The sequence below is a fragment of the Dysidea avara genome, chromosome 10 (assembly GCF_963678975.1).
Source record: "Dysidea avara chromosome 10, odDysAvar1.4, whole genome shotgun sequence".
Lineage (NCBI taxonomy): Eukaryota > Metazoa > Porifera > Demospongiae > Dictyoceratida > Dysideidae > Dysidea > Dysidea avara.
This window is the reverse complement of record NC_089281.1, coordinates 25,745,276-25,762,611: the sequence shown is the minus strand read 5'-3', so window position 1 is coordinate 25,762,611 and position 17,336 is coordinate 25,745,276. Positions and strand designations below refer to the sequence as shown.

Genomic DNA, 17,336 nt, shown 5'->3' with positions numbered 1-17,336 from the left:
GATAGTTATGTGCATGACATGCTTTCTAACTGGCATCAACACTGAACAGTGGGCATCCACTGTATAATTCCAAGAGTGTATACTTGTATGAACAAGTTAGGGGCAGAAGTTTCTGAGGTTTCCAGAAACTGGTCAAGTATATTCAGGCAATATAGCAATGATTTTCAAAGATTACTATAATAGAGCAGTCAACTACCCTAACAGAACAGTCAAATTTTGTGTTTTTAAAAAGTTACTTAGTTTACCTGTACCAACACAGTCAAAAATAGTCTAAAATAATATCTCTATTCAGGGGCGTAGGAAGATATTTAACTTATGGGTGCCAAGTGGTAAAGCTGAAGACCAAAAAAAAAAGAAAAAGTCACGACTGCTTTATTAGAGTCATTGACTGCTCTATTAGAGTATCTCAATCTTCTCAGTACTATATGTGCTACAGTGTACTGACACCCGTTTACGCAACTGGAAATATTTATGGGTGCCCAAGCACCCATGGCACCCATGCTTCCTACGCCCCTGCTATTAATACTTGAAATTTTCCTGGGGGCATGCCCACAGAATGGCATCCATGTCTTGTACACTTCAACTTCACATAGCTAATTTTAGCCTGCTCCTGATATACTATATGATAGCTATCAGAAGTAAGCATAATTCCTAACATATGTTTAAAGTGCTAAGATTTCTAATACCAGATTCAATCTCAGAATACATAACTCTCAAAAATTTCCTGGGGGAGTATATGGCTAACTCAGGTGTGCAGAGTGCATGCAACAAAAAAAATTTGGAAACCTGTCATCAAAATTCCTGGAGATGCCCTTGAGCAAGAAATACCATGAGTGTAATCTATTCAGTTAGATTAAGCAAGTTTCTAGTGAGAATTTAATTGCGTGACTATATACATGCACAAAATGCTATGCATGCTCTTCCTAATCTGGTATATTTTACTAATGGGAACTACAACATTGAAAATGTAGATGGTATGACAATCACATGAAAATTCATATTTCACACACATACATTCTAAATCATCCTGTCTTCTACATATGTGTGTACAGGAATTTTGATGAAATTGCTAATGTTTCCCTTTCTAATTCACTGCATGCATAGCTTATTCACCAAAGGACTTGTCATTTTACAAATATCATGCATGAATTTGAGCAGATTTTTGTATAGCAATTATCTAGCTAATGACCTAAGCATCATTTCACTGCAAACTCTCTTTGTACACACTGTTTCACAACAGGTTTTCCTTAGAACATTTGGTGTTTTATATGGTCTTTTTAGGAAATTGTGGCAGTGGTGGCATGCATAGGAATTATAATGCTTAAATCAGCAACTTAGTTATAGACCACAAGCTGCGTGCTATTATTGTTGCAGCATACATATCAAAACTATATGATCTAGGTACAATAAATTATAATGATGCATTCATGCACCCCACTGGCTCTATAACGACACAATAAGGACTGCCACGTAGCTGCTACTAGGCACCCTGTGACCCCAGGATTTATTGCCACTTTTTTTTGCAATTGCACGTACCTGTAGCTTCTACTAAGAATTGATCTCGGTCATAAGTAGGGAGTAGGGATGTAGCTTGGGAACACTAATACATGCATATATGTGTGCACAGGAATCAGACTAGCATTTTAGTATTTTGTTCCTCTAAAGCTAGGGTTCATCAGGGAATTTCAATTAATTGTGGACCTATCTTTTCAGATACAAAAATTCATCAGTATGGTGTAATCCTTACCTGTGACCTCCTTGAGGTTGCTTGTAGGACATGATGTATAAGAGTGTTATGACTGCTAGTGAGTTAAGACACTCTGGGGACAGGTAGGACTGCAACACCTACTGTATCCCATTATATTACATTATGTGCTTGTTGCACAGCATTAAAATCCAAGGACAGTAGAAGGAATCCATAACCTGTTCCGAAGGGTCATACAGTAAATGATACGGTAGATGGTAAGCTATAGTGGTGCCCTTGGAGTTGATACATAAATTATTTGTTCACATAATTCTATGCTTATAGTGATGCTGTTCCCAGTAATAAACTACAGGGGAAGGATACGAAGAAAACTAGCCAGTGTATTTTGGGTATCTGGCTTTTCTAACGGTAGTAGAAATCCTCCTACAGCCCCTAAGCTGGGGAGTTAGGGGTTAAGTTCAACAGTTGTTAGATAACGTACTATTTTTTAAAAGCCATCATAAATAATGTCTTGAAGTCTACAGGCTATTGTTAATCATAGTCACAACATAAAAGTATTAAATTAATGTGGTATTTCTGTTCCACTGTAGGAAATATTGAATTGACCTAGAGTAGCTACTGTGTTTTAAGATCACTTTCCAAAGCTTTAGTTACCAGAAATTTCGAACCATTAGCGAATTACAATATAGCAAGGGCCTGGATTGTTGTGAAGCTTTAAAATGTTATTGTTGTCTCATTTCCCATCCCTTTGCTTTGGTGAATTATATGTCAGTTTGTTTGCTGTCTGATTAATATCTGAAAGGAGTTAACAAGCTGCAGTTTCAGACTTTTTCACCCGTTATACATTATACAATATCGTACAAAGCATAGTGGAGCATTTACACATAGTAAGTGGCTCCTCTTAATTCTAAAAGTTTGGCATGCTCACGATCACATTTTAATTACTGTTCCAAAATAAGACTAGCATTTATTTTGTTCCTTTAAAGGCTTCATCAGGGAATTTTCAATTAATTATGGACCTCCCTTTGCACAGCATTAAAAGCCAAGGACTGCAGTATAAAGGAATGGGGGCAGCCCCAGATGCTGACAAGCTTTAATATTGCAAAGATTAAAAACTAACAAATCTATGCTCAATCTTAGCATTGTGTATACACAACCTTTTGCTCAACTAAACAATTTCAGTTATAATAGCACTGATTGTCGTGCTCATGGGTATACCATTTTTTCTCAGTCTTCATCAGCAACTTTGAGCTTACGAAGTGCATCTATAGCAATGATGATATTATCATCACATGGAAGCATCCTATATTTTTAGAAAGCGTTAACCCAGTTTTAACTATACTTCTTGGAAAAAGCCCCATAAAGAGTAAATAAGATAACAGTTTATGCCCATACAATTTAAAGTTGCATAGCTATATGCACGTATGGCGACATGACCAACTTCACTATTATGTTTCTCCACCATTTAACATATTTTTAATTTCACATTGCTGGAAGATCAAAAATGTGACTGATTTTTTCAGCTCACTTTCTGTAAGGGTTTTTCTTCATGGGATTTGGATGTTAGATGTACTAAGACTATTCTGTAAGAGAATAATTTTCATCGTGTGTATTTCTATATGATGGTTATAAACAGCAACATTTCAGCAGGTGCCCTTTATCATACCAGTTTCCAGGGGAATTACCCTACTAAACAGTTTTACCATAGTGTTTGATATAGCAGTCCTGAGTTCTATATCCCTTGTTGTCATTGCTTATAATCCTCAAGTAATTCTGTTAGCCTTGCAATGTGATATATTGATTATTCAGCAATTTATGTACTTTTGATACTTGTAAAATAATTTATGGATACGTTATGAATATATGGGGCAAGACTATAATAGCCTGCAGGAGGCCATGTCTCACAGGTGAAGATGTGGGCACCCGAAGTCCAGAGAAGCTTTAGTGAATGCAATGAATGTATAGTTTTAACTCTTAATCGCTCAAAGTAAGCTTGTATTGGAGGGGAAGAATTTGATAATGTCGATTTGATAATGTCGATATGATAATTATAGCACTACATAACTTCAGTAAATTCCTATAAGGGGTAACCATTTAACAATGCGATTTTACGCATATTTTTTTAAAGATTATAGCTACTTGCTGGATTCAATTGATCGTAACATAGCTTTTGTCAGAGATTGATAAATGATACATATTTGTTCATGATTTCCTATTTGTGAACACATGTGTGTAGCTAGCTTCATGTACATAGCTACACACAATAAATGATACATATTAAATTGGTTCATGATTTTCTATGTGTGAACACACGTGTATAGCTATGTACATAGTGCATGAATGAAAATTAAGTTATTAGTATATTCTTGTTGGTATGACTGACTTATGCATTTCTTAATTATTCTTAATTCACAATTTACAAGTTTTGTGATCTTTTAAAACACATGTCATATTTTAGAATTAGATTGGAGGCATGCAAGGTATAATTACTAAATAGAAATGCACACTGATTATATAAGCTTGACAGCTGTCCTAATATGAAGTAATACTTGATGGGCAATGAATGCATGACTGACAACACACATGCATCACACAAACCAGTAGCACATGCAATACTATACTGAGACACAACAAATGACTGTGTAACATATATACATCTACGCAACATATGTGGCCCGTATATGGTAATTGTTACATGCTTAATACACACATAATACTGTGCATATTGTTATGGTGTAAATTATGTTTACCGATCATGTGTTTCTTTGTAGCTCCCACAACTGACAAATGGGGCATGAAGGCTATACTGCTAATAGTTGTCATTAATTAAAATACCTGTGACTTAAAACTGGTGCTGTAATTGCTAGAGTAGAATCTTTGTTCAGTTCCAGGGCTAATTCCGGCCCTCCTTCATCCAGTATTTATTCATTAAATTAAAATATGTAATACACACTAATTATAGCTAAAGTATTTACAGAATGACAGGCCCAGCCTGTTCACCCTGATACATGTTCTAAGGATACGAAAAAATAAAAATCATAGAACATAGCTACATTGGATTACATAAAAACATAAGAGCTTAACTATAAAACTACACACAGGTATAAAAATGCACAATAACACACTATTTTAAAATTATAATTCTTATAATTCAGTTTCTTCTAACTGTTTTACTGATTTGTGAGGAAGGGTAACTGCACCAGCAGCAAATCTCTGGCCAGGAAGATTCGTGGATAGCTTCCACTCATGATCGATAAGACTGTATACTTCTGTGCTGTCCAGGTAATCTGACCCATCGGAGCCCCCCATCACATAAATTTGAGTACCCAGCGAAGCTATGCATAAACCAACTCGTGGAACATTCAGCTTAGCTTTGAGGCTCTCCCAGAGATTTTCCTCGGCATTGTAAACCTCCATGCTATCAAGAATGGCATCATGGCTTTGCCCCCCGCAAACATAAATGTCTTGTCCAACTAAAATGGCACCTGCCCCCGCCCTTGCGACAGTCATACTGGCAACCATCTCCCACTGCTTGTTAAGTAAGTCATACCTCTCCACTGTCTTATGCTTGGTCTTGGAATCCATGCCGCCTATAGCATATAATCTCTTGTCTAAGAATACAGCTGTGAGTTCTGACCGGGCAGACTTCATTGCTAACTGGTGGGACCAACTATCTTCTTCTGGGTCATACAATTCAACAGAACGAAGGTACACTGACCCGTCAAAACCTCCCATGGCAAGCAGCTTATTGCCAGCCACTACTACTGCACAACTTCTGCGTGGACTATGCATGGATGCAATAGGGATCCACCTGTTGTGTCTAGGACTGTACTTCTCGGCAGTGTCAAGACAGCCATCAACTCCAGATCCTCCCAGGACATACAACTCATGGTTCATCATTACAGTGGTGACGTGACCTCGATGGGTGCTCATCTTGGCACCATCACGCCAAGCTTGGTCATGTGGACTATAAAACAATACTGAATCTAGTGGCTCACTAGAGTCGCCCAGACCTCCAAGAAGACAGATCGTACCGATGACACAACTCCTTGGCTGAGTTTTGGATACATCAGACAATATTAAATTACTAGGATCGTGGTGGTATCTGATTGCCTCTGCAAACATTAGCTTGCATGACTCTGAGTTCATGTAAGAAGACTTAGCGACCACTTCATTAAGGTATGAAAGTGAAATTACAGGAAATTTAACACCAGCGAACAAATCTGCAGCACAGTCACATCTTGTGGACGGCGCCACATCCAGCCAACGGATAATGGCTTCAAATACATCCTCCTCTTGATTAATGTTGATCTGTTCGTCTAACATGAACTCCAACAAATCTATCTTTTTCAGTGTCAGGAACTCTTCTGATTCTTTAGCAACCTCAACAAAGTTGTCCTTGGCAAATTTTAAGGCAGCTTCCTCTAGATCATAAACATTGGAGGCTTGGGCAAACTTGTATATCCCTACACAGTTCATTACATTGAGCTGCTTCAAAATGAAGTTGACCGCAACTGTAATAACCCCAGGTAGCTGCAAAAAACTGGCGGCCGACAAGATGTTTTGTGCAGTTTCAGGTGTAATCACCAAATGGCCTGTATAGGCAAACTTTACCATTTCGTATAAGCTATCAGGGTGTATGCTTTTAAGATGAACTTTGAAAGTTGTCGACTCATTCATGCCAGACAGGAACATGGCTTTAAAGTAGGGAATGTTTGCAGCAAGCACAAGTCTGTGTGCTGGAACAACTCGCTTTGTTTCATTTGGATATTGGGCAACCAGTTCAACGTCGCACAGCAGCTCTCCCTGCCAGAATTGCTCCAAGGCAGCGCAACAGTTGTCTGTGAATTGCTCTTGTTTGTACACGCATGGCTGGTCCGTATCGTTGTCCAGATTAGGATGGTTTGCAACCCTGCTTACTTCATGACCAGGCTGAACACTGAGCATCTATAGAAAAAGGACACACTTTTATGAAAATGGAAAGTTTGATTCGTGTACAAGCAAATTAACAAATGTGAGATTTGTTTCAGTCACATGCATTCATGACATATTCACGCTTTGATAGTCTGAAACTAGCAAAACGAAATGAGTTATGTACAAATACTACTCAAACACTTTAACATTACTTACAGTCTTACGGTTAAATTGTAATGAGCCAACAGCGGTACAAGAAGATCGACTGGAAGCAAGGAAGCCCAAGACCTCACCTACTCTTAATCAAATCACGTGATCAACACGTGATTGGTGCTTTAAGTGTAGACATAGGTAATATACCCCGGCGCAGGGGTATGGTGTAGACTATGTAGTGCACTTCACGGTAGAAACGTGTGAGAGAGCAAACCGATATATCTACGATTTGACCTTGTGTAGTTGACGAGGTTAATTATGATCACGTGATTCATTTAATGTTGCAGTAGTCTCGTGCCCATCCGGGCTCGCGCTAATGCGCAGCGTGAGCCCGGCTGGGCACGAGACTATGTTGCAGTGCTTAATATAAGCGCCTGCGCGAATCTGTTCTACGCTAAGCTCGGCGTGTAGATACTGTAATCAGCCTACCCTGTGCTCGGAGTTTCAGCAGTAGATCTACTTGTTCATAGATAATAGACACCCAGAACGAGAGAGAGTTTTGGAGGTTCGTAACCTGGGTGCCAGTCGGTATAACCATAGATCCTTTATGGTATAACGATGGTTAAAACTCTCTATGACTGGTGTTTGCAGTGTATTGCGAGCAATTTGAAGATGCTAAATAGTCCAGGAGATCATCTGACACATTGTCAAAAGGAGAAATTACTGGAGCGGATGTACTGGAAAGACCAGTTTACTGAAGATAACTTACAAATTATTAGAGACAATTTGCTGTCAGATAATCTGAACAGAAACTGTTTGCCTTGCCTTGACGGTCAAGTAATGAAACTACTGTGTCCTAATTGGTCAAGCACTGTGAAAAAAGGACAACATGGCAGTCACAAAATAACCAAAGGTGGAGTATTTAACTTGTTAATCATTCTTAGGCTCTCAACTGTTACTGTGGGTGGGGCATTTGCCCACTGTTTACAGCTATAGAGTCACTATATCCTGTACCCCAATCTTTGTCCTCAGTCAAAGTGAAAGTCAAAGAAATTTGCAGTTGGTCAAAAGACAATCATTGCTTGAAAGGTGTATACCACTATCAGTACTTTTTAAGAATAGCAACGTAAACATGAATACAAAATTTTGGTCAAGAGTCGAATGCAATTTTTAGTGAAAGTCAAAAGCCAATGCTTATTTTTCAAATTTAACCACTTTGACCAAGGACAAATATTGGTGGAATACAGTATATTAGAGTGCCACCACCTTGCTATGCATGTGTTGTAAGTGCTGCAAATGGTTAGTGTTCATATTCTATGCTGTCATGCTGGCTATAACTGGTCTCTAAACAATTCATATTTGGTCCCTGGCTACTGAAAGTGGTGCCCTTGAACTATTTGCAGTACAGTCCTCTCCCTGCTCCTACTTGATGGTCAACCACTTCCATAGCAGGTCCCCATATAGTACAGCAATATTTTGTCTGCTCTATTAGTTTGTTTATCGTCATTATGACTTCTATATAATTATTTCAGTTGTTCTTGGCTAAGCCTGCTGCTGCTACTAGCTATTGTTGTTGCCAATTTCTGTTGCCACTTGCTGCCAATTTCTGTTGCCACTTGCTGCCAATTTCTGTTGCCACTTGCTGCCAGTTTTTGTTGCTGCTGATTCTGTATGCTACTGTTTGCTACTTCTGCTGCTGCTGTTGCTGTTGTTGCTGCTGCTGCTACCACTGCTGTGTGCCGCTCCCTTCCTTCTCCTCTTCCTCCTCCTGGTGATGCTTTGGCTCCAGATATTATTATTACATTAACTTCATACTTGAAAATTTTTATCTGTGCAAAAGCATTCTATCTTGGATTGAACAGGCAACAAAACACTACTAATGTTAATATTTTATTATTTATAGTGCTCAATTTTATTGATACAAGTAACTAGAGTATTTGATCATTTTATTAGAGTATCTTAATGTTATCACAGTGAAGTGATGTAGGCTAATTCTAAGAACTGTTTGACATAGAATATTGGGGGCAAAGGAGAACCACCTGTGGCAGCTGTAGATGGTCCTGCAGTGCAGACCATCTATGGTGTGATAGTGCACATAAGTTTCTTTGGGTAGTAAAACATTGGTGTACCTATTGAGCAGCACACAGCACTAACATGCATAGGGATTCCAATGTAGAAGGTCTTGGGAGAGTGTTTTCTATGGATGGAGGAAAGAGATAATATGACAATTGATTTACTGACAGTAATTAATGCAGCCTGACAGCCAGTTTGTTAATTAGAAGGCGTGAAAGTGTATATGTTGTATTTATTGGTTACGTCTGGTAGGAATCGACTTTGGGTATAGTGAGAGCCACACAGGTGAGCATCATTTTTCAGATGAGCTAAACCTGGTAGTGACATTAAAAATGTGTACAGTTGGTAATGTCAAAAAATGTTATTATGGTTGGTACATACAGCTATACTGAGCTCTTTCTAGTCACCGTTACTAATGTGATAGTTGTCCTAGTTGTGCCCTAGCATACAGGTTGACTGGCCATATTACATTTTGTAGGTAATGAACCTATCCTCACCAAGTGGCTTTATCAAGTTGATACACTGAAGTTAAGATTGTATGAAAGTCTGGATGATACAGTTTTCAGCTACTTTGGTCAGTGTGTTGGTAGAAGACTAACACATCTTGACCTGTACGGATGTTTAACAGTCACTGATACTGGACTGATAAGTGTTCTTAAGCATTGCCCAAACATCAGCATCCTTGATGTTTCATATATTAGAAAGCTAACAGACAGAGGAATGCAAGCAGTTGCTTATTGCCTCAAAAAGAAACTTGTTAGTTTGTGTTGTTATCTTTTACTTTAGTGTGTATATGTTTTGTTTCAGATAGAGTTAGAGGCTAGAAGTTTGTCCATTACTTGTGCTTCAACAAAGACAATTGCAGATTACTGTCCTAAATTGACCTCGTAAGAAATTAGAATATTTCCTGTTGCTAAGTAAATGTCTTTTCACAGAGCAAATTTTTCTCAGTGTCGTGACTTGGATGGTACAGGGATATATGAAGTTAGTGTATACTTGGTCACATGTGTTTGCATGTATGTGAACAGGTACAGCCTTGAAAAATATTAAAAGGGGAGATCCTTAGTTGCGGACATAACAGATTGGTGATGATAGCACTGTTAGTAGTGACATGCCTTGTTTAATAATGACATCATACAGGCTGGAATTGGTGGCAGAAAAGGGGAGGGTACTAGGGGCTGAATTCCTTCTCAGAATGAGATCTGGCCAAATTATATTCTAGGAGTAGAGTGAAGAAAGTGTCCAGGGAAGCATATTGTGGAAGGTCATTTGTTAAATGGAGCTATTCTAATAAAGCATGTACATTCTCTAGTATAATTTAACCCATTTTTGGTATTTTGATAATTGACCATTTAGTTAATCAATACATTACAGCATTCTATCAACCACCTCTCGGTCTACAGCTTGTGTATTTTACTACCATCACAATACCGTGCCAAGTGTTACGTATGCACTGCCTTCAAATGTTGTATAAGACTCTTTGTCCTAAGCTACTAAACTTTGTTTTTTGTCAGGTTCATGAATATTATCAGTGAAAATTTTTACCATGCACATCTACAAGTCTGGTGTACTTTAGTATAGCCAACTTGAGATTCATTGAGGACCTCTGAAAAGTATACTGCATGTATTATTTTGCATGCATCTACAGTATTGTCTGATGTTAGTTGCAGCACTAGTTGTCATACAGATTTCTCAACATTGTATATACTGATTTCACTACAGATGGCTCAAAAGTGCAGTCTGAAAGTGTTAAAGGTTTCTGATTTAAAGCTTCAATCTCTACTGTGCTTAGATAAACTGCAACATAATCTGATAGAATTAGAGATCAACTCAGTATGTAGCAGTATTGATCGTAGTACTCTGTTACATGTGGGAAAATTTAAAGTTATTTCAGAGCTGACATTGTATTCAGTGACACTGCTAAATGATGACATAGTTGCTAAGGTACCTGCCTATATATGTACATGTACATGTTGATATAATGTTCATGTATATTGACTAGATCTTTAGTTCTATTGGACATCAACTCACGAAATTGCACCTCTTAAATTGTCCGGAACTAAAAGATATATCAGAATCATTAGTGAAGTACTGTACCAGTCTGCAAGATCTGCTAATAACAGGAGATTGTTTATCTATCCAACTTACTTCCTTGTTCACTGACAAAAGGAAAGCTAGTTTGTTCAAAGCTATCCAGCTCTACAACGACACAGTATGATTAATGCTATTATGTTCAACAGGGTGTATTGCTTAATTTGCATGTTAGGTGCCCATTGAGGTGGTAGAAGCTGTTGCTGCAAGTTGTCACAATTTAGAGCATCTGTATTGTGAAATTGAGATCAATGATGTGATAGTGTTCTCAGTTGCAAGGCACTGTTCTAAATTGAAGGTGTTACATCTTAGTAATTTGACAGATGCCAATGTTTGTGAGATAGCCACACATTGTCACAAACTGACACTTTTGTGCTGTCGCTCTGATGGTCCATCAGCATTAACTGACAAAAGTGTGATAGCGTTGGCTGGAAATTGTCCCAACCTCGAGAAGCTTGTTCTACCAAAACATCACAAGATTACAGCTGTTGCTATCAAGTATCTTAAAGTAGGTTACAAATAGAGTTACATGGTTGATATTTGTGAGGGAAAACAATCCAAATCGCACATTAGAAGTTTCGAGATAAATGGTTTTAAAGAATTCAAGTCAGCATAACTTGCCAAGGATAGCAAACATGCATATGAAATTTATACAAAGGATGCATCGATCTGTTATCTTTCAGACCAATTCCAGTACTTATAGCTGCTTGTAGAGTTTCCTGCCAAATAAGAGAAAATCTGAGCAGTTAGACAAGCGAAGTAGTATCACGACTGCTCACAAAGGGGTGGAGGGTGGTGGGGTAGGCAAGAGATAGACTTCAAAATGGAGGCAGACCACGATTTGGAGTCCAGACACGAGATTACAGGGCTGCGCTGGCTCCTTAGTGGCTGATATGTAGCAAAATCAACAGAAAAAAGTGTGGCCAACATTATCAGGCCATCCACCAGTAAACCACTGATTCTTACCAAGCCAGGCCTTTCACAATGCCTTTTGAGATCTCTACACTACCCAGAAAAGAAGTCTGTTAAAACAAGCCTCGAGTAGTTTGAGTGTCAAAACTAGTAGTATGATAGTGTAGCTAATCCACTGGTGGTGTTAGTGTGATTTTGCCTGATGTGAAATGTGGATCGGTTTTGTAAAATCTGGTCACATTTATCAATATCTCTTCATATTGCTTACTACATTCATGTAAGAAATGATTATTTTAAAATATTTTAAATTATTATTGTTTTCTACGTTTATGCATGTAAGAAACTAGTAATGAACAAAGCACATTCACTGTGAATTGCTATGCTCCTAACAACTAAGTTTCGTACATTATTGTGTAAAGGTTTTGTCAATTATCATGAAACATTATTTTCTGTGATTAATGAAGTCCGCACATTTTGTATGGGAGTTTTATAGTTTACATTGAGTGTCTTGCCTCCTACAATAAATTTGATTACCAAATATTCATAATTTCAATGCACATGTTTGTTGGTCAGTCCATCAAAGTTTGTACCCCTTGAATAATTCTGTGTTGAAAAATAGCATGGAGCACAAGCTGCAACCCTAGTAGCTATATACTGTGTGTCTGATCTTACAGTGAACCTCTCTTAGCAAACTCCAAATTAAGGACACAACAGAAAAACATACATAATAAGGACCAAGTTTCTGGTCCCAACAGATCTGACTACACACATTTTTTTGACGTCTCAAAAAATTATTGCAGCAAAAATTAATGTGGTATAAAATTCTAAGTCATAAAGTGTTTGTGAGGTTCCAGTATAGTTGTATGTGTATGCATTATAAGCATTCAATTCACTGATCAGTGGATGCCTCCAATTAGCCTCCAAACGGTGATCAGGTGTTTTGTTTTCCAATGACTGTCAAGTATCTTATTTTTGTAATCTATTGAAAGATTTCCGATTGTTGTGTAATGCACTTTAATACATATATTTTTATATTTCTGTTTAGAATTCTACTGTAAGAAGAACCAGGGTGTTTACTTCAGTTCATATTTGTGGTAATCAGGAACTATAGTGTACAAGTAAAGTTGAATTATTTTTTCTGTGGTAAATGAGTTATACAAGTGTTCAACAAAGTACACATTATAAAAATTCCTGTGTTAAATCGTTCTTATAACTGTAGGAATTCATTCGTCAAAGCATGTACAATGGATAGGAATACCAGGGGAATTTAGTTCCTCTGGAATAAAACGTTTTGCAGAGATTCAGATAATACTTGTACTGAAAGACCCATTGTAAAAATACTTAACTAGAAGACGAGAATACATGTATTAGTTGTTTATTTCAAGGTTTATTTATATTTCAAGGGTTATTTATATACAGGATGCAACCTTTTAATGAATTGGATGCAAGCCGACAAAGCTGTACATGCATATTAGGGGTTCCATGCATAGTTGTGTCATACAGTAAAACCTCAGTTACCCAAACTTTCAGTTACGTAGCCAAACTCAGAAAATGATTGTTCTAATAGAGTAGTGAGTGTTCTATTAGAGTAGCCAAAATTTCATTGTCAATAACATCCATTTTAGGGATGATTTAAGGTGGGATTTTTCAGCTATCTGGACACAAAGTATTCCTCATGCAGGGTTGTGGACAACTGACATTGTACCACAAGTATGTAGCACCTAATTAATTATACATGATGGTGATTTTTAGTGAAGTCTATACCAGCTAACTAACTCATTTTGCCTGTATGTTCCACTGAAAATAGAGTTCTGTTCTATGGATTTGCAATGATATATATATATATATATATTACATCTAAATTAGCAATAAAATATACACTCTAGCTATAGTGTGTCTGGAACAAAAAAAGCTCATGGGTAGCACAATTTCTGAGTACAATATTGGAAGTTGCAAATGGAGTATGTTAGGTGTAATTTTTGTACATTTATATTTAATGAGGAAATTAGTTAGGGGAGGTCAGAATACACTAGTTATTACATTGCTCCTCAAAAGATTTGCTAAACCTTAGCAATAATTCAGTACCTAAAATCAAGTCTATATATTCCTAAACTATGTGTGCACATATCAACACTGTGAAAAAGGTGCATTGTATATGTATGCTTCTACATACACGCATTAATATATGTTTCATGCAACAAGTCAACAACTGCAGTTGTAGCTGATATCTTCATACATTTACACGTTAAATGTGTCTGTGTCAATTCCAATACAAAGAAAACCAGCCCAGTCATACCAGTGGTAGTTTTCTTTTTGCAATTTTCTTTTAGCAGCTTGTAAAGCAACAGATACTTGCATGCCACACTCAAAGACATAGTGGTAGAAGTGTAAGGCCATCTTGTGTCCTACTTCATCAGATACAGGCCACAGGGTAGCTACTACAGTAGATGATCCCGCAATACGAAATCCTTGAGCCAAACTACTGAGTGCTTCTCCACGTCCAATAAATCCATATGAAGATCTGCAACATGATAAGTAGACTAATTGTGTGCCTGTTAGCTTCATTCCACAAGCAGCCAAGGCAGTTAACTCTCCGGTACCGGCTTCATCAGTGATCAATGTGTATTTTTCTTTCTTTTCTTAGCACCAGCAAGAAGTAGTCCTGATTTAGTGTCGGACCAGAAGTTGTGATACTGATAATGAAAATCAGGGCTGGAAAACCCATGGGTGGCAAAATGCAAGACTAGGGGAGACTGTACACGGAGAACTTTGAACAGTGTTGCATCATTACCTATGGAAACATTGATGTTTAATGATTCGCCCCTGGCCTGTGCAGAAGTTACAAGAAGCTGTTAAATTTCATGTGCCTCAATTTCAGAGTTTGGAAGAGAAGCAGCAGTATTATTAGCTTTTGTCTCAGAGAACAAAGATGACATAAAGAAACTCAGCAACCCCCAATGGCTTTCACTTTGGCTAGCCACTCTTTCTAAATTAAAATTAGGATTGGCAAATATCGCACATTCAGGCTTAGCCGTGTTGTGATTAGATGCACTCAAAGAAAGAGAAGAAACATATGATTCTCTTAAAAGTTACCTGGCTGAAGAGAGATATGTTATAGCAACCTTTTCACCAAGTAGTTGACCATTTTTCAAAGGCAAGATTTCTATTGGAAATTTTGATAAAACTTGGTCAGGGCAAAAATATATACGTTTTATTGTAGTATCATTTATGAGCATTTGAAGGTCACCTGGAAGCATGTGTTGTAACAGATCACTTGCTTTCCTGTCAACAGTTTGCTGTAGTTCCTTCCAAGGTTTTCCAGAGTCCTTTGCACTTACCACTTTCATTAACATATTATGACATTCTACAGCCATGTCTTGAATGCAGCCAAAATCCACAATTCTAACATTGGGAAGACCATCACTTCTTATCCCCACAACAACTCCTTTCAAACTCAAAACCTTTGGTGGAATGGGCACAGGAAAGTAGTTAGTGTCATATAAAGGTGACATGCAGTACTGCAGGAGAATTAAATTGATCAGGTGCAAGTGATTTCTGAACACTTGTCCAAGACTGTTCCAATAAAGCACTAATAGCCTTTCCACCCCATTCCTGTGTTACCTTCATACATTCCCTCTGATGCTCATCTTGAATATTCAAAAGTGTTTTTTCACTTTGTCTCTTCCCAGCAATCTTAAAAGCCTCTATCTTGTTGAATGTAGTCATGAGATTCTCACTTAGTCCCAGTCTGGCAAGTAATGCATACAATTCAGTAGCAAGACATTTCCATTGGATGAACACATCAGCTAGCAGACTATCATCAATACCAGCCAAGAACAAAGCATTGCACAACATCATCGTCTGAGGGTGGAAGAAGCATTCAGCAGCATCATCAATTGGAAGTAGCTTATTATCCAGTAAATGTGTAATCGCTGCTTGATACAATAACCCACTTTCCTTCAAAGCCATCTTAGCACTCTCAATTTCACCAACATGCACCAATCCACCTATATAATAGAAACACACTAAGTGTATTTATTGAACACAGGGTATCAAATCTTATACTAGTGATCCTCTGACATAAATGGGTAACACATTAACACATACAGTGGTACCTGTTGCTAGTACAAGAGAATCCATGTCTCTGATGTGAAGTGAGCCGTTTTCCTTCAACTTCACTTTTAGAGCCTCGAGTTCTTTTGTCACCGCATGTTTTAGCATTTCAGAATCCTCTTTGGTCAACCTTTTAGATTCAGCAGGTGCACCATCAGAAGAAAACAAGAGACGCATTACTAATAACTTCTTGGGTAGATCTCTTCACTTCTGCATAATCAGCTGAAGAAGGGTTGTAATGACTAAGTAGAACTTGAAGCTTTTGTGAAATTGTTTTTATTTCTGTAGCCTCATCCTTTTTGTTACCTACAGCATGGCCGCTCTCCATACAATACGAATTTAGTAATAACTGCATAGCATGGATTTGAATCTTGATGTACTCTTCAGTACAAAGAAGTGACTCAGTATAGAAAACTAAACATGCCTTTGTCAAAATTTGTATGTGATTTCGAAAAGACAGTACGTGACCAAGGTTTGAAGCACAAGTTAACATCGCCACAGTGAAAAGAGCAACAATGGGGCAAAGCATTGGATACAATATGTGGTCCACTTCTGTATCAAGCCATTTAACCAACTCTTTCAACTTTGTTTCTTGCAATTCAGTAATCATCTTGGAAGCTGCGTGTGTACGAGGATCCACTTTAAGGGACTCTAATAAAGCAGTCACCCATTCACTCATATGGCTTGAAAGAACATGACCAAACTTTTCTAATAACCATTTAAGCTCTTCAATAAAACTAAACATGTAGGTTTGAAGAAATTCTACTGTTACTCCACCAGAGCTTGAATTTTGTTGTTGTAGTGTGCATAGTAACTCCATGCATTTCTTTGTTACAGGGGAAGTACCTTGGGGAATGTCATCCATTTTATCTACTTCTGGTTTCAACACTGCTGAGGATGCTATCAGCCATTCATCAATGCAATCTTTGCAAATACGGTCACTGGCACGTAACTTATATCCTTCTTCAGCCGATGGCATAGCTTTACTGTACATTTTTAGTCCATTAAGAGCTGCAGCCCTCCTTAAATGCCCTCTTGCAAATTTTGGCTCCAGAGTGACGCATTGGTCAGCATCAGCTAATGCCTCTTGATACTGTTTCAGTTTTATGAAGGCAGCACTTCGGTTACTAAAAAGCACATGGTTTTGTGGCTGCAGAGCTATTGCCTCTGTATAACAGGCAACTGCTTGGTCATAAGCACTGCTTGAAAAGTGTTTGTTGCCTTTCTCTTTTAAATCTAGGAATGACATGGAAATAATTCCTCTAGTCTCGTGCCCAGACCGCTTTTTTTCTTTTTGTGTGGGGGCGGAGAAAAAAAGGGTCTGGTGGATCTCCAATACATTTTTTGTGCAGCCGAATCTACAACTTTTGGGGAT

General features: G+C 37.9%; 3 protein-coding genes and 1 non-coding gene across 8 annotated transcripts; 2 read left to right on the top strand and 2 right to left on the bottom strand.

The window, feature by feature from the left end:
* The first annotated feature begins 1,723 nt into the window (after positions 1–1,723).
* LOC136237387 (U8 small nucleolar RNA) lies at positions 1,724–1,867 on the top strand. The gene has a single exon (XR_010692451.1). It is a non-coding gene; the product is annotated as a U8 small nucleolar RNA (small nucleolar RNA).
* A 2,723-nt stretch (positions 1,868–4,590) lies between these two features.
* LOC136268739 (kelch-like protein 1) lies at positions 4,591–6,940 on the bottom strand. 2 transcript variants are annotated; one of them, XM_066064198.1, is made up of 2 exons: positions 6,844–6,940; positions 4,591–6,652 (listed from the first exon to the last, which is right to left on the bottom strand). In XM_066064198.1, the coding sequence occupies exon 2, from the start codon at positions 6,650–6,652 to the stop codon at positions 4,850–4,852; it is 1,803 nt and encodes a 600-aa protein (XP_065920270.1). In that variant the 5' UTR covers positions 6,844–6,940; the 3' UTR covers positions 4,591–4,849. The 2 variants fall into 2 exon arrangements, with proteins under 2 accessions (XP_065920270.1, XP_065920269.1); XM_066064197.1 differs by having other exon boundaries at positions 6,836–6,934.
* Positions 6,941–7,195: 255 nt separating this feature from the next.
* Positions 7,196–13,063, top strand: LOC136268731 (F-box/LRR-repeat protein 2-like). Of its 4 annotated transcripts, XM_066064183.1 has the most exons (9): positions 7,196–7,337; positions 7,424–7,685; positions 9,324–9,601; positions 9,653–9,732; positions 9,781–9,829; positions 10,568–10,789; positions 10,848–11,057; positions 11,112–11,444; positions 12,894–13,063. In XM_066064183.1, exons 2-9 carry the CDS (start codon positions 7,445–7,447, stop codon positions 12,957–12,959), a joined length of 1,479 nt encoding a protein of 492 aa, XP_065920255.1. In that variant the 5' UTR covers positions 7,196–7,337; positions 7,424–7,444; the 3' UTR covers positions 12,960–13,063. The 4 variants fall into 4 exon arrangements, with proteins under 4 accessions (XP_065920255.1, XP_065920254.1, XP_065920257.1 ...); XM_066064182.1 differs by having other exon boundaries at positions 7,196–7,685; XM_066064185.1 differs by lacking the exon at positions 7,424–7,685 and having other exon boundaries at positions 12,894–13,061.
* Positions 13,064–13,661: 598 nt separating this feature from the next.
* On the bottom strand, positions 13,662–17,282 carry LOC136268735 (uncharacterized). The gene is made up of 2 exons (XM_066064189.1): positions 15,964–17,282; positions 13,662–15,855 (listed from the first exon to the last, which is right to left on the bottom strand). The coding sequence occupies exon 1, from the start codon at positions 17,208–17,210 to the stop codon at positions 16,116–16,118; it is 1,095 nt and encodes a 364-aa protein (XP_065920261.1). The 5' UTR covers positions 17,211–17,282; the 3' UTR covers positions 13,662–15,855; positions 15,964–16,115.
* Between the last annotated feature and the right edge of the window lie 54 nt (positions 17,283–17,336).

Coding starts and splice junctions, on each gene's coding strand:
- LOC136268739 (XM_066064198.1), bottom strand. CDS start 6,652: ATGCTCAGTGTTCAGCCTGGTCATGAAGTAAGCAGGGTTGCAAACCAT.
- LOC136268731 (XM_066064182.1), top strand. CDS start 7,391: ATGGTTAAAACTCTCTATGACTGGTGTTTGCAGTGTATTGCGAGCAAT. Junction 7,686..9,323: donor CAGTCACAAAATAACCAAAG/GTGGAGTATTTA, acceptor TACATTTTGTAG/GTAATGAACCTATCCTCACC. Junction 9,602..9,652: donor ATTGCCTCAAAAAGAAACTT/GTTAGTTTGTGT, acceptor GTTTTGTTTCAG/ATAGAGTTAGAGGCTAGAAG.
- LOC136268735 (XM_066064189.1), bottom strand. CDS start 17,210: ATGTCATTCCTAGATTTAAAAGAGAAAGGCAACAAACACTTTTCAAGC.